This window comes from Leucoraja erinacea, chromosome 8, assembly GCF_028641065.1.
Source record: "Leucoraja erinacea ecotype New England chromosome 8, Leri_hhj_1, whole genome shotgun sequence".
In the NCBI taxonomy this organism is placed as follows: Eukaryota; Metazoa; Chordata; class Chondrichthyes; order Rajiformes; family Rajidae; genus Leucoraja; species Leucoraja erinaceus.
Window position 1 is genome coordinate 68,372,350 of NC_073384.1, and position 17,093 is coordinate 68,389,442.

At 40.1% G+C, this 17,093-nt stretch overlaps 1 protein-coding gene across 6 annotated transcripts in view; it reads right to left on the minus strand.

The window, feature by feature from the left end:
- Positions 1-17,093, minus strand: part of usp34 (ubiquitin specific peptidase 34) — a 217,205-nt gene that overhangs the window by 151,789 nt on the left and 48,323 nt on the right. For all 6 annotated transcript variants that reach the window (XM_055639914.1, XM_055639913.1, XM_055639912.1 and 3 more), the window contains exons 6-10: positions 4,685-4,752; positions 4,328-4,520; positions 2,000-2,061; positions 1,766-1,847; positions 1,537-1,629 (exon numbers count right to left, since the gene is read on the minus strand). In XM_055639914.1, the coding sequence (XP_055495889.1) occupies positions 1,537-1,629; positions 1,766-1,847; positions 2,000-2,061; positions 4,328-4,520; positions 4,685-4,752 (498 nt within the window). The remainder of the gene's footprint in view (positions 1-1,536; positions 1,630-1,765; positions 1,848-1,999; positions 2,062-4,327; positions 4,521-4,684; positions 4,753-17,093) is intronic.

Genomic DNA, 17,093 nt, shown 5'->3' on the forward strand with positions numbered 1-17,093 from the left:
ACTCCGAAAATTATCTATGCTGAAGATCTACATGTACAGAATCTCAATAAAGAACCTGAAAGCAGCAGCAGTCCTTGGGAGAACGTTCACACCACACTGAAAGGTTAACTGAGCACCTTCACTTGACAACATTTAAGGAAACCATGAGTTATTTTAAAAAATAGCGTTAGTTTTCACTTGAAATCAAATGGTTGCTAATGTCCAACTTCTACTTGCATCTATACATGTGCATTGGAAAATCTCTCCCTCAATTACAACTAGCAAATTAATATCAACATTTAACAAAACAATATTTTGGAACTAGCTTTTAAGTCAGTACATTTCAACACTCCTCACGTAGTCTCAACCCATGTTGTTATTGGAACTATCAATTGGACAAATTAATTCTTTCAGAATTTATCTCTAAAAACCCACAGGGATGGGTCATCGTGTCATGAGCACAGAAACAGGCCCTTCGGCCAACCTTGCCGACCAAAATGCCCAATCTTCGCTAGTCCAATTTGCACATATTTGGCCCATATCTCTCTAAACCTTTCCTTGCCATATACCAGTCCAAGTGTGTTTTAAATGTTGTTATAGTAACTGCCTCAACTATCTTCTCTGGCCCACCACCACACACTGAGTGAAAAGGTTGTCCCTCAGGCTCGGAATAAATCATGCTCCCCTCACCTTAAACATTTGCCTCATTCAACTTATGATTTCATACATCTCTATAAAATAACCACACAGCCTGCTCATTCAAGGAATAAAGTCCTACCTGCCCAAACTCTTCATACAGTTCACCCCTTCAAGTCCTGCCAATATCTTTGTAAATCTTCTCAGAACTTCTGCTAAATAACATCCTTCCTATAGCAGGGTTCCCAAAACTGAACAGTTCACAAAGTGTGGCCTCAACAACATCATGTCCAACTGCAACATAATGTCCCATCTTCTATACTGAATACCCCTGATAAAAGCCAATGTACCAAAAGTTTTCTTAACTCTCTCATCTACCTTTCTTCACACAAAGGGTGGTGGGTGTGTGGAACAAACTGCTAGATGAGGTAGTTGCGGCTGGGACTATCTCAACGTTTAAGAAACAGTTAGACAGGTACATGGATAGGACAGGTTTGGAGGGATATGGACCAAGCGCACGCAGGTGGGACTAGTGTAGTTGGGACATGTTGGCCGGTGTGGGCAAATTGGGCCGAAGGGCCAGTTTCCACACTGCATCTCTCTCTGACTCTACCTGTGATGCCACTTTCAAGGAACCGTGTACATGTGTACTCCTAAATCCCTCTGCTCTACAACACAACCCAGGGCCCTACCATTCACTGTGAACGTCCTCCTCTAGTTTAACTTTCCAAAATGAAACACCTCACACTTGTCTGTGTTAAAGTCCATTAACCATTCCTCAACCCACTGGCTGATCAAGAGCCTGCTGTAAATTTTAACAACCATTGTCTTTTTTGTTTGGAGTGATATGATGACATTTACATTATAAATTACTCAATAAGAATTAAGCAACAAAAATCTCTATTTACAAATTAAAAATACCTGTGCTGCTGCCCAAATACAATCTATATGTTGTGTGCTAAGTCTTCCTTCAGCAGCAAGAAAGTTCAGAATAACTTGGCATTGTTTGATGATCTGCAACCCAATAACAAAAATAGTTTTAAAAAAAGAGCACTTTGCAAGCTTGTTGATGGTTTAGGGAGTGGTGTAGGAAGAAGAGGAATGTGGCAGGATGAGGCACAGGATGAAAACAGCTACATTCTAGACAAACCTCAATGTGCAAATTTGGTCCAAAGATATGTTCAACAACATTATTATGAATTAGCCAGTCTGCAAGCTCTTTTGCAATTGACCTACACAACAAAAGGAAAAGGGTATACATTAATATACAAATATTCTTTTGCTCCTTCCCATCTTATCAATGATTTACGAGAGAATATTTTTATTCATATATCTGCATTTGATCCTGTCAAGCCCCTCATTAAAAGTTGCAATCAATACTTACGTTTCAGTGTCTGACACCAAAGATTCATTATTACAAACATCATTGAATGTATGAAGTTGATTCTGTTGAGGAAAAAAAAGTTGGATATTTTATTTATTTTATATCCAATCTAAATTGATTTGTAAATTAAAAAACTTTTGAAAAATCAAAATTTATAGATTAGTGTTGCTGAATCAAAAGAAAATGTACAAAATATTGAGTTCATTGAAGCGCATTAAAGTAAAACTGCAGCATCTCTTTCGCCATTGAATGATCATCAGTCGTAAACACAAGAGTGTGGCGCTGTTTTAAGCAAGACAAAACAGTAATATTTGCATTGTTGATATTCACAACATAAGAAAAAAAATCTTGTAAGAAAGTCATAAAACTTTTCTGACTCAGTAGTGCTTAAAATGCTCATAAAATTATGAAAAGAAAGATAGAAAACTAATGTTGAACTCTTCAGTGGCTTCAAGGGTGTTTGAACTGAATGACAGTAAAACAAAGTGAACTCTCCTTATAGAAACTTACAAAATTATTAAGGGGTTGAACAGGCCAGATGCAGGAAGATTGTTCCCGATGTTGGGGAAGTCCAGAACAAGGGGTCACAGTTTAAGGATAAGGGGGAAATATTTTAGGACCGAGATGAGGAAAACATTTTTCACACAGAGAGTGGTGAATCTCTGGCATTCTCTGCCACAGAAGGTAGTTGAGGCCAGTTCATTGGCTATATTTAAGGGAGTTAGATGTGGCCCTTGTGGCTAAAGGGATCAGGGGGTATGGAGAGAAGGCAAGGTACAGGATACCGAGTTGGATGGTCAGCCATGATCATATTGAATGGCGGTGCAGATTCGAAGGGCCGAATGGCCTACTCCTGCACCTATTTTCTATGTTTCTATGTTTCCTATACAATATTGAACAGCGCACCAAACCTTTGATAAAAGCTTTTATATCTAGTTTAGGAACCTGCAGAATTAGTTTCACGTTTAACTGTAAATTATGTTCCACAGTAAAATAAATGATGAACTTCAAAATAAAAGAGTAAAATCTTGCCTATGTTCTGGTTTTAAAAAAAGGTATACAATCTGATTGAATACCTACATACGATTATGGTACACAAATCGGTAATCTTTTCTACACTTCACAGTCTCTTTTTCCTCAGCAGTTCACAACTCACTAAGGACATGACAGAGTAGACATACTGGAGTTCATTAGGAAATAACATCAACACAGGTAGATTAGTCGACTGGTAAAAATGGACACACTTTCAAGTCAAATGAAAATATAGAGGAGAAAGGCGTGGGATTTGCCGATTGAATAAAATGTGGAGGCTATTAGTGGTCACAGTTGTAGTGTTTATGATTTATGATTTGGATGTTAATCATTTATAGCATTGATTTGGATGTGGGGACCAAGGTTAATACATCCAGGTTTGCTGATGATATTAGGTGTGAGTGTGGGTTATGAAGATGGCATTTGAGGATACCTGGGGATATAGACAGGTATAAAAGAATGGACGAGGACAAGACAGATGGAATATCTTGCAGAAAAATGCTAGGACATCCAATAAGGTCAAAGAAATAGCAAAGCAAACTTTTTAAAAGCAACAAGATTGAAAAGTATTCACATTTGAAAGGACAAATGGATCCTTGCAAATAAACCATTGAAAGGTAACATGCAGAAATAGCGATTAGAACCCAAATTATATTCTGGTCTAATTTCCCTGCTGGAGGAAGGATATATTTATAAAGTAGTGCGCGTATTTGCAAAGAAATACCTGATCAATTCCTAGGATGGCAGAATTGTCCTCTGGGAAGATTAAGCAGCCTATTAAGAGTTTAGAAGAATGAGAGGCAGTCTCATTGAATTATAAAGATTTCCTATGAGGCATAGATGCAGAGTTGATATCGCCCTTGGCTGGTGATGGGAATGGGATCAACAACCTGGGGTCAGTATCAAAATCAGGGGTTCATGACAAACATTAGACAAAACTTCAGACAAATCTTTACCCAAGGGTGTTGTATAGACTCAGGAATGGATATATTCAAGAAATAAATCAACTGACATTTTTTAGATATTATGGAAATTAAGTGTATGTGGTTAATGGAGGGAAGTGGCACCAAGGTGAAAGATCAGCCACAATGCTGCTGAACGGCACTGTAAGCTTGAGAAACCGATAGGCCTACACTTGCTACTCCTTTTTGTTCCAATAATTCAGAGGAATAGGGAGTGGAGAGAGAGAGTGCTTAAACTCAAATGGAACCAACCGTCGTAATGCTTAAACTCAAACAGAATATAGCTAAATGAACACAGCACTGCTTAAGCAATATTTACTAAATAACAACTTACTGTAATCTGACTGAGACCAGCCAACCTCATTGTTAGAGTTGGTGACATGAAGTACTTGAAAGCAAGATCCAAACTCTCTTTGTCAAAACACAGCGCCGTATCCAATGGTTCCTTGACTGTACTCCACATTAAATCTGCCATGTTGCGTGCAGCACTCTGCCGCAATTCCTGGTCTGTAAGTTTACACAAATACCTGAATTTGAACATTTTAAAAAATGGTTATTTTTCAATTCACACAGTAATATTGTTCCAGTTTAAGATAGATTCAAATATTTGTGATTATTGATTAAAAACAAATTGCTAAAAGATCAATTATGAACACAAAAGCATCACGCGTGAAGTAATCTGATCACTCACCTAATAACATAAGTTCTAAAGGGTATAACATGTTGCATAACTGCAGGGATGTGCAACCATATCCTAATCTGTAATATGAAACAAAATATAATTTCTAAAACACCATTGAATTATTACCAGCCACATAAAGACAATATAATTTCACAAATACGTAAATCTCACAAATATTCTGCTATGCTAAAATGAAGTAATTGCCGTATTCAACACCAAATTTGATTATAGGCCAATCATGTAATTTTGAACGTGCAAAATATCCATATTGGCTATTCAGAAATGCTGAATGAAGGATGCCATTTTATAAACATTGAATTATGAAGATATTTTGCACCACAAGTTGCTGGAAACATAAGTTAAGGGGCTGTCCCACTTGGGCAACCTAATTGGCGAGTTTAGAAGAGTTTGCAAAAATAACATGTTGAAGACCTCCTTCGACTATGTTGAAGACTAGCTATGGCTAGCTAGGACTAACTTCGGGAAAATTGGACACCGAATAGTGGAGAGTGAAGACGACCTCCTTCGACTATGATGAAAACTATCTACGACTACCTTCGACTACCCTCGATTACCTATGACTAACATGCCGACCTACTACGACTAAACCTACGAGTAAATTAAATTATAGATTTTTCCATGGCGACCTTTTTTTACTCGCGGGCATTTTTTGACATATTGAAAAAAATACCGCAACCTAGCTGAGGCCTCGAGTACGCGGAGACCACTCTCGAGTATGAAGGAGAGTTACGAAGACCTCCTACGACCTCGTGTCGACCATGATGCGGATTTGAGTCGAGGGCAAACTCGCCAGAACTCGCGGATTAGGTCGCCCAAGTGGGACAGGCCCTTTAGAAACAAGATTATACCCTCTGCAGTTCTTCTGAGCATTTAAAGTACACCAAGAAAGTCTGACCACATGACAATGAAGACGTACACATCAGAAGTCTACCAGGAAGGTAAGCAAAGAGATTCAATTTGAAATATTAACTATGAAAAGTTGGTTAAAATGCAAAGAGGTTTTAGTGAACAGGTAATACATTAAATTTCTATTTACTTTAAAAGGCAGTTTCTTCTTCAATTCGCATTAAGTCGTGAACTGACAATAGAAGAGAAGCCATTGCGTTAGGTCCCATCACAATTTCCATTCCCTGGAAACCAACTGCACCATGCCCCGAACAACAAACTCAAAGAGCCACATTGTTCAAAACCATTTGTGGCCATATCATAGTTTTCATGAAATTATACTCTGGAATTCCCCCCAAAATTTCTAAACCTCACTTTCTTTCTGTAGGAAGCTCCCCCAAAAGTACCTAATTGACCACATCTTGTGATTTAAAACACAAAATCCTGGAAGAACTCAGCAGGTCAGGCAGCATCCGGGGGAGGATTGGACGGGTGACTTTTAGGGCCGGGATCCTTCCTCAAATAACTCAAATTCCTGTTCCAATATTTCCTTCTGTGGTTTGACACAAAGACTTCATTTTAATAATGCTCCAGAGAAGATCCATGCACCACTTTGCTACATGTAGATATTCTATATATATACACACACGTTCACATACCAATGCAATTCTATTCACTTTGCAATGCAAACCACTCCAATGACCTGCTCAGGCACTGAACTACGATTTCAACATTCCTTTTGTTCATATTCCACCAAAGCACGATGTTGTTTCCATGCAATGTTGAACCTTTCCCTATACTGCAGTGTTGAACACTCACAATGTCATGAAAGGTGGATGCAGCGGAATATGCAATAAGATTGGAGGACATCAAGCCATGATTTTACCACAGCAACCTCCTCAGTTAAGATCCAAGCAAAGGAGACAAAAGAAAGTGCAGACACTGAAGAAGAAAGAGGTTTATTAAAAATTGAGCGACACAGGCAGGATGGAAGTTCACAATATTATTTCCCAGGACAGAAGGAGTCTAGACAAGAGGGCACATGTTTAAGATGAGAAGGGAGAAATTTAAAGGAGATCCAAAGAGTAGGTTTTCAACATAGTGGGTGGTGTATGCAGTGCACTCTGAAAGTATTCAGACCCCTTCACTTTTTCCACATTTTGTTACGTTACAGCTTTATTCAAAATTTGATTAAATCAATTTTTTTAATCATCAATCTATACACAATACCCCATAATAAAAAAGCAAAAACATGTGTTTATAAATTTTTGTAAAGTAATTAAAAATAAATAACTGAGATATCACATTTACATAAGTATTCAGACCCTTTACTCAGTACTTTGCTGAGGCACCTTTGGCAGCGATTACAGCCTCAAGTCTTCTTGGGTATGACGCTACAAGCTTGGCACACCTGTATTTGGGTAAATTCTCCCATTCTTTGCAGATCCTCTCAAGCTGTCAGGTTGGATGGGGAGAGTCGATGCAGTTATTTTCAGGTCCCTCCAGAGATGTTCGATTGGGTTCAAGTCTGGGCTCTGGCTGGGCCACTCAAGGACATTCACATACTTGTCACAAAGCCACTCCTGCGTTGTCTTGGCTGTGTGCTTAGGGTCGTTGTCCTGTTGGAAGGTGAACCACTGCCCCAGTCTGAGGTCCAGAACGCTCTGGAGCAGGTTTTCATCAAGGATCTCTCTGTACTTTGCTTCGTTCATCTTTCCCTCGATCCTGACTAGTCTCCCTGTTCCTGCCGCTGAAAAACATCCGCACAGCATGATGCTGCCACCACTATGCTTTACCATAGGTATGGTATTGGCTAGGTGATGAGCGGTGCCTGGTTTCCTCCAGACTTGACACTTGGCATTCGGGTCAAAGATTTCAATCTTGGTTTCATCAGACCAGAGAATTTTGTTTCTCATGCCTTTTGGCAAACTCCAAGCGGGCTGTCATGTGCCTTTTACCGAGGAGTGGCTTCCGTCTGGCCACTCTACCATAAAGGCCTGATTGGCGGAGTGCTGCAGATATAGTTGCCCTTCTGGAAGGTTCTCCCATCTCCACAGAGGAACTCTGGAGCTCTGTTAGAGTGACCATCAGGTTCTTGGTCACCTCCCTGACCAAGGCCCTTCTCCCCCGATTGCACAGTTTGGCCGGGCGGCCAGCTCTGTGAAGAGTTCTGGTGGTTCCAAAGTTCTTCCATTTAAGAATGACGGAGGCCACTGTGCCCTTCAGGACCTGCAATGCTGCAGAAATTGTTTTATACCCTTCCCCAGATCTGTGTCTCGACACAATCCTGACTCGGAGGTCTACGGACAATTCCTTCGTCTTCATGGCTTGGTTTTTGCTCTGACATGCACTGTCAACTGCGGGACCTTATATAGACAGGTGTGTGCCTTTCCAAATCATGTCCAATCAATTTAATTTACCACTTATGGACTCCAATCAAGTTGTAGAAACATCTCAAGGATAATCAATGGAAACAGAATGCACTGAAGCTCAATTTTGAGTGTCATAGCAAAGGGTCTGAATACTAATGTAAATGTGATATTTGAGTTATTTATTTTTAATTTTTAATTTGCAAAAATTTCTAAATACCTGTTTTCGCTTTTCTATTATGTGGTATTGTGTGTAGATTGATGATAAAATAAATAATTTAATCCATTTTAGAATAAGGCTGTAACGTAACAAAATGTGGAAAAAGGGAAGGGGTCTGAATACTTTCTGAATGCACTGTATCTTGAACCATCTGCCAGATACTGGACGGACACAGACACAATACTTACAAAGCCAACGTTAATAATCAAAGGTAATGCATAAACCTCCTTACATTATTCCGGTTATTTTAATGTCTACTTGTTAAAATGATCGTATCACATTATCCTAATCCCTCAATCGCCACAAGATCAACTCATAAAATGTGTGGGTCTGTGAACGAAATACAACAGGCAAGTCTTTTTTCAGTCTGGGGAGAGGAAAAGAGCACTGTAAAAGAAGCTTGTTCCTCCATCCCCTCCACCTTCCCACTTCTCCCACTAGTCTTACTGTCTCTGACTACATTTTATCTTTGTCCTGCACCCTCCCCTGACATCAGTCTCAAGAAGGGTTTCGACCTGAAACGTCACCCATTCCTTCTCTTCAGAGATGCTGTCTGTCCCGCTAAGTTACTCCAGCATTTTGTGTCTACCTTCGATTTAAACCAGAATCTGCAGTTCTTTCCTACACATAATTCTACGTGACTACAGTAAGACTCCTAATAATGCAGCATCCTCTGGATTTTGGCAGTACTGAACAAGCAGATTTTTCAGATCATTGGATGGTTTCATTAATACTCCTGAACATATTTATCTCACTTTCTTTTTTACATACTATAGTAGCATAATGATTTTTTTCATGAAGCCAATGCATTTAAAAGGAACGAGAAAAAGAACTGTTTGCAAGATTTATATTGGATGTTTCAGCTTATCAAAACAAGTTTAAACATTGTAGTAACCTAGAAACTAGCTGCAAACCTACCAATGTTTCCCAGTCCTTCCCGCATTATGGGTTTAAAGCTCACTCTCCAGATCAAGTCAGATGCTAAAACATCCGATACCAGATGATCAGTGCTTTCCTGTATTCAGAGAAAAGGCAAGCCCATCATCTCAGGGGAAGCAGTTTGATTTGATTCTGAAGCGAGCAGTAAATTACTTTGGTTTGAAAAATCAGGGTCCCCACTCAACAATGAAAACAAAAATTAATTGAGAATTGCTGAACCAGTTTATGTTTGCGAGTTACTTTGTAGCTAAATCAAGACTTTCTTTGCTCTGTAAATGAAGGCATTGGTGCTGTTATGTGGAAACAAATCCACTTAACATTACTCTCTTCCTCACATCTATGACACTCTACCTAATTTCACTTCACCCACCACATTCTATATTGCACCTTTTACAGGCTGGAAATGATAGGGTTAAGGGCCTGTCCCACTTGCCGATTTTTTTGGCATCTGCCGGCATCATTGACTGACGTATTAGGTCACCGAAACGTCGCAGCGTGATGCGTCGGTGAAGTGCCGTGACGCAACGTGATGACGTATGACGCTCAGTGTTTCTCCGAGTGTCGTAATGTTTTTTTTGTCGCCGCTGAATTTTGAAATGCTCAAAATCTTTTGGCGACACTGATATGACGCCTAAAAAAGCGCCAAGTGGGACAAGCCCTTATCAAGTATTCTTTGATCCACTATGCAGGTATTGGGCCAGGGAGCAGTCATGGAAGTCACACAACAGTTTAAAAACACAAAGCTGATCAGTCGTCCCAAAGCAACACAAATGTAGTGGGCCACCACATTGGAGGATCACAATGTGCCCCACAATGGGAAAAGGATAAAGTTGAGCAGCAGTGGAGCCACAAAACCAGAGATGTGGGATTCCAAACAACTTAGAACACATGGCCCCAAAAAGGATCACAGAAAGTATGCCAAACTTACAACGACTATCAATAGACCACTTTGCAACTTTCAAAACACAATTTTACCATTCTAATAAGAAACAATGAAAAATCTTGGGGAAAGTTAAGTCAGCCCTTTGATAAACTTTTCAGATTATATAAAAACAAAGAATCCATGAAAACAAGCAAAAGTCTCAATTTATAATCCAAACTAAGTACCTTCCTGATGAAATCTCAACGCCAAATTACTGATCAAATGTTAAAGTAGAGGCATTGCGAATTTCAAGACAACTGGAACCACAGAAGTATGCACAATGAACTCCCAGAAAAATATAGAAATGTAAACCAAACATCTCTTTCCAAGATGCTGGAGTAACTCAGCAGGACAGGCAGTATCTCTGGAGAGAAGGAACGGATGATGTTTCGGGTCGAGACACTTCTACAGATTCCTTCTCTCCAGAGATGCTGCCTGTCCCACTGAGTTACTCCAGCTTTTTGTTTCTATCTTTGGTTTAAACCAGCATCTGCAGTTCCTTCTTACACACAGGGCTGCCAACTCTCAGGCATTGAGCGTGAGACTCACTCATTTCAACAAATTCTCACGCTCTCACGCTGATCACAAATTTCTCACTGTCTATTGTAAGAAATTCTGTGAACAACGAGAATTTCAAAATCTATTGGGCCGCGGGTGTTGGAGAGCCGGGGCTGAGGGAGGGATGGAAGCAGAAGCAGCAGCGGGGGCAGATGCGGACGGGGAGTCCTGGCAGGCGAGTGTTTGCCAGGCTGGCGAGTCGCTCGCTGCAGCTCCGGCCATGGAGCAGCCTCAGTGCAAGAGTCCCAGGCCATCGGAGGCGTCGGAAGCGTTGCGCCGCTGCCGTTAGTCTCTGTGCCAAGTTCGCCCTGGTGACCGGCATGGATCAGGCTGCGGCTCGGTGCAGGCTGCTGGAAGTAGGTACCAAGTACTGGGTAGAAATGATGAAAGATAGTGGCCTTCAAATGGGGGTGGTTGCAGAAAGCATCCTTCTGGCCTGCTAGATTTTCACTTACTATAACTGCAGGAAAAATGTTCCCGATGCTGGGGGAGTTCAAAACCAGGGGTCGCAGTTTAAGAATAAAGGGTAGGCCCGTTAGGACTGAGATGAGGACAAACTTTCTTCACCCAGAGAGTTGTGAATCTATGGAATTCACTGCCACAGAAGGCAGTTGAAGCCAATTCACTGGATGATTTCAAGAGAGTTACATTTAGCTTTTGGAGCTCGCAAAATCAAGGGATATGGGGGAAAAAGCAGGAGGTACTGATTTTAGATGAACAGCCATGATCGTATTGAATGGCAGTGCTGGCTCGAAGGGCCGAATGGACTATTCCTGCACCTCTTTTCTATGTTTCAATGCTTGAGTATATGGCAATAAAACTTGACCACTTGATTTTGAAGCATTCATGCATGGTGGAGGTATAATGTAGTCATAGAGTGATACGGTGTGAAAACAGGCCCTTCGGCACAACTTGCCCACACCCGCCAACATGTCCCAGCTACACTACCTGCTTTTGGTCCATATCCCTTCAAACCTGTCCTACCCATGTATCAGTCTAACTGTTTCTTAAATGTTGGGATAGTCCCTGCCTCAACTACCTCCTCTGGCAGCTTGTTCCATACACCCACCACCCTTTGTGTGGAAAAAGTTACCCCTTAAAAATACTTCAAACAAAAAAGATTGAAATCATACTTCTGTAATGCATTAAAACGTGATTTTAATAAATCAAATTTCAAAAAGTCCCTACCTTGGTGGGAGGGACACCCCACTCCCACACCCTCCCCCCGCTCCGTTGCTCCACTCCCTTGCCAGGTACCGCCAAGGCAAGTGATCAGTGATCGCTCAGCCCCCCCCCCACTTTCAAAAACGCTCCATGGCCCCTGGTTCAGACAGAGAGTACTGCCAGATGTGAGCGGGGAACTGAGGCCAGCTGTCTGTGAAGTCTAGATCCCAACGCTCAGTGTTTCGTGTTTCGGAGTTGGCTAACGTTATTGATTTGTAATTAGCCTGATTTGTAATTAGTTGACAAAACCTTAATTTAATAATCCGGAATATCCAGGGGGACGGGATAAGTGTAATATTAAAATGACATGCAAGGTGTCAGGCTGTCTGTCACAACATACAGCCCAGATAACCCATTATTTCCTCAGTTAAATATCGGGTAGGTAGCATTATTGCAATTTTCTACTCAACTATCATGTTTGTTTACCTCACTGACTATTTCTAACCCCCCACCCCCCCGCCCAAAATTCCTTTGATCGGTTGAATAGAAATGTCCCCAATCTCGTTGTTTTATTAATTGAACACGTAGATGAACATCCTCAAGAAGTGTAATCAGATGGAAACTGATTTATATGTGATGTTTAAAAGCTTGTTCAAAGAAGAGGTTTATTTTAAAGGAGTGACAGAGGTACTTACAGGTGAATGTGTGAGGAGGTTATTATTTAGTCTTTAGTTTTAGCTTGAACCAGGACATCTGAAGATTCAAAGTTTAATATAGCAATTGTGCTGATACCGACTCCAACCAACCACATAATGAATATCATCCATTCCGAAGGTTTTATTTTTCTGATGCCATTTAAACTTCACTTGGATTTCAATCACTTCAATGTAAAAGTAATTGGGAATGGGGAGAATTGGAACAAAAATTCGCCCTCAGTATATATTAACTGTAATATAATAATGTATGCATGTTGGTAGGTGCAATCAAAAACAAAGATCTTTTTAATCATTGTTGTGTTATGAATACTACAGAAAATATTATGTACTCTCGAGATCACATTTAATAGAATAATATTGCTTAAATATATAGTTATTGGACTTTGCATTTCGGAAAAGTCCCAGCTGAGAGGAAGACAGCAAAATACTGAAAATATGGGGGGTGAAAATGACTTCAGGACAGTTTGTTAGGAAAATGAAGGAAATGGTAACAGAATACTTATACAGCTGAGTGAGTGTAATTTTATGGACGAGAAATTGTGTTCAACCAATTGACGACTTCTTTGACAAAGTAACTAGCATGTTAGATAACAAGGAAGCCAATGGATGTAGCAAATTTTGTTGTACAAAATTAGGTCCGTGAAGTGCCCCATAAAAGATTACTGCATTAGATAAGCACCTGTGGACTTGAACGTAATAGGTTAAGTCCAGGGGGTCAGATATGGGGTTTTATGTGTGGGCCAGATATATTGTCAGTGCAGAGGGGCTAGGAGCAAGGCCAAGTGTGCATCCAAAATCAAGGTCTGGAATAGTACTAGGTATGCAGTCAAAGATGGGGCAATGGGAGTGTTCAGCACTGGGAACCTAAGCAGGTATGCAGCTATGATCAGGGTAGAATAGGGGACCACGTGCAAGGATGGACTAAGGGTCAGGAATGAGAGAAGGCATGCAACTGGGGTCAGCGTCGGGAGTAGTACCAGGTGTGCAGTGAGACCCAGGTTGGTCAACATAGTCTGATTTCCATACATGAATATACTAAGATCATTCATGTGCTGCATCTGTTGATCAGAGCCTGGCTCTACTGTGGAATGTAATTAGGAATGTAATTTAGCCTAACCTTATTCATAGCTAATCCAATTTAAAGCATAAATATTGCATTCAAGTTTAAGTTAAAAGACCTGCTACAGTATGCACCAGATTGCACAATTTCAAGCTGAAAAATGCGAAAGCTTCGTACCAACGGGAGGGGGAACACCCTGCTCCCACCCCACCTCAGTTGCTATGCTCCCTTGGGCTTGGTCTGTCGTAATTTGTCACTCCCAACTCTCATCCAATGTTGGCAGCCCTGTACACATCTCTTTCTAAGCCTTAATTAACAGAATTAATTCCTCCACTCTGCTAATAACCTCCTCCCTTCCAAGCCTAATCACAACAATTAATGTAGGCAATTCACTAAATGAAAACACACATGGGACTAAAATGATCATGCTAGAAAAACTAGATGGTCAAGGTTAAGGGGCCCACCAGTTTCGCCATTTCTGCCCCCAAAATACACAGAATTCAATCGGCACTTTATAATGTCTTGAAGCTATTTTGCAAGCCAATAAATAATTTAGTTCTTCCTTATGCATAGACGGAAATATTAAATAATACAAGTGCAATCCTGTCACTTATGCACAAGAATTTCAAAGTACAACTGTGAGCTAATCAGTGGAAAATAAAGAACCAACAGAAAATAGTGCATCAAAAGAATATAGGTTTTAAAATTGTTAAACTGCATATTGGAAAAATATACAAAGACTCAATAGATAAAACCATTACCTTAAGAGGAAATCATTGGCAAGAAAATCAGGATAAGTTCGGGTAAAAGGGGATGTTAAATGAATCATGTGGTTTATCTTTGATGCTAGCATATAAATTATTATTTTTTAATTCAGAATATGAATTATTTGAATTATTTATGTGACTATTAGGTACCACTGTAAATTTCTGATGGCAATAGAAAACTGCAATGCCATTCACTTCGAATAGTTTGCTATCACTATCCTGACTTACATGAAGAATGGAAGGTTATGAGGAACCGTATCTGCATAAAATTAAAAATGTTCAGTATAGTATGAACAAAAAGTTATAAGAATGAGCAGGCAACATTATCACATCTATATCCCCTGCAGCAGGCATGTGCTCTCATTTAACCAGTTACAACATAGGATGCTTGCCAATAAAATTCTATCTTGATACAAACCATGTTCAGATGATGCCCAGCCCTCTGGGTTACTCCAGTTTATTTGTCACAGAACAAGAGTATTTTTTGTTCATTTTCTTTTTCCAAAGAGAACACTGTAAAAGACATTTCAGCCCATCTTGCAAGTCTAAGCAACCAGTTAAAGTGACATAGAATCATGACTTTGCTCCCCTCGGTATTAGTGGTTACATAAACTTCCTCCCTCATACGAAATCATCGTTATCAGATTTCATGTTTAAGTTTCGTCTAATCAGTCTTGAGTTTCGACATAACAATGGAGTTGTGTATTATTCTGACACACTAACGTAATCACTATATTGTTTTTTCATAGTAAGTTCTAGGGACTTTCTTCCATGTTCAATTGGTTTGCTCTGAAATGCAGACTTATGGCTTCATTTTTAAGTATCAATCTCACTAATACATCATTCTGTCGTATAAAATACAGATTAGAGAATGGTGCCATAATATTTTAATAATTTTCACTCATTCTACTGAAAGTTTTGTTTTTATTACGGTCAAGTATTTCCATCTTTTCTGCATATAGGTCAAGGTGGTGCCACAATTTTCAAGCAATCAAATTTGCCAAGGCAACTGAAATGTCTATATTGGATATCATTGAAAATGACAGAATTACAAAATTGACATAATATTCTACAATGACAAATTACAATAGCCAACCCTCATGACATACAAGGTCACGTTTCAGTTTTGGCAGTCGTGCAAATTTAGCAAAGGAAAGAACATGAGTGATATAAACAGAAAATTTGGTACCATTTTTTTCTGCAGGAAATAATTGCAAAATAAAGCAGTAAATGCTGGGAATGTTCAGGGTGTCAGCCGCTTCGGGGAGGGGAGAAAGAGTTAATGTTTCAGATCAAAGCCTCTTCATCAGAATTGAGGAGAAATGAAGACGGATGCTGGAAGCTTGAGCAAAACACAAGTATTGTGAGTAACTCAGCAGGTGAGGCAGCCTTTGTGAAGAAAATGGAAAGCTGATATTTCGGGTCAGGATCCTTCTTCAGATTCTCAGAGACATGAAGCTCTGTAACTGGCAGGGAGGGTTGAGAAACGATGTCACAGATAGGGAAAACCAGGATGCCGAAGCCAAAAAGTGCATCTGATCAGTGAGTGAATGGGTGGAGTTAAAGAGCAAAAACAAAGGGAAGTTGGCAGATGACATGAAAATTGGAGATGTCGCAGATAGCAAAAGTCATCTAAGGATACAATAGGAGCTGGAAAGTTGGGTAGAGCGGAAGCAGGTGAAATTTAATTCAGAAAAGTGTGAAATAGTGCACTATGCAAAGTCAAATTCTGGCAGAACATGAAGAGCAAATGGCAGGGACTTTTGGAGCATTTTACACAGCGACCTTGGGGTGCAAGCTCTTCTGGGGTTAGAAAAGGCAGCATATGCTTCATAATCTGAGGCAATATGTATGGGAATATGGACATAATGTTGTAACTGTACAAATCAACTGTTAGACAGGCCTTAGAATGTGTATAGTTCTGGATACCACACTACAAAAAGAATGTCAGAGTAAAAGAGTGTGAAGAGATTAACTATGGTGTTATCTGGAATGGAGGGCTTTAGTTATAAAGAGAGATTAGGAAAGCTGAGTTTATAAAAATTATGAGCAGAATAGGTCCAGGTCTTTTTACCAAGACAAGGGAGTTTACAACACGAGGGCAGTTTTAAGGTGAGAGGGGAGATATTTAAAGATCCGAGTGGCAATTTTTTCCAGAGGGTGTGGTTATCTGGCATAAACTGTCAGAGAGGGTGGGGGAGACATACAAATACAACATTTAGAAGGCATTTGGACAGATAGTTGGTTAGGAAAGGCATACAGTGCATTCAGAAAGTATTCGGACCCCTTCACTTTTTCCACATTTTGTTATGTTACAGCCTTATTCTAAAATTGATTAAATTATATATTTTTAATCATCAATCTACACACAATACCCCATAATAAAAAAGCGAACAGGTGTTTAGAATTTTTCCAAAGTAATAAAAAAGAAATAACTGAAATATCACATTTACATAAGTATTCAGACCCTTTACTCAGTACTTTCTTGAGGCACCTTTGGCAGCAATTACAGCTTGGCACACCCGTATTTGGATAATTTCTCCCATTCTTCTCTGCAAATCCTCTCAAGCTCTGTCAGGTTGGACGGGCAGCGTCGATGCACATTTTCAGGTCCCTCCAGAGATGTTCGATCGGGTTCATGTCCGGGCTCTGGCTGGGCCACTCAAGGACATTCAGACTCGCCACAAAGCCACTCCTGCGTTGTCTTGGCTGCGTGCTTAGGGTCATGTTCCTGTTGGAAGGTGGACCTCCGCCCAGTCTGAGGTCCAAAACGCTCTGGAGCAGATTTTCATCAAGG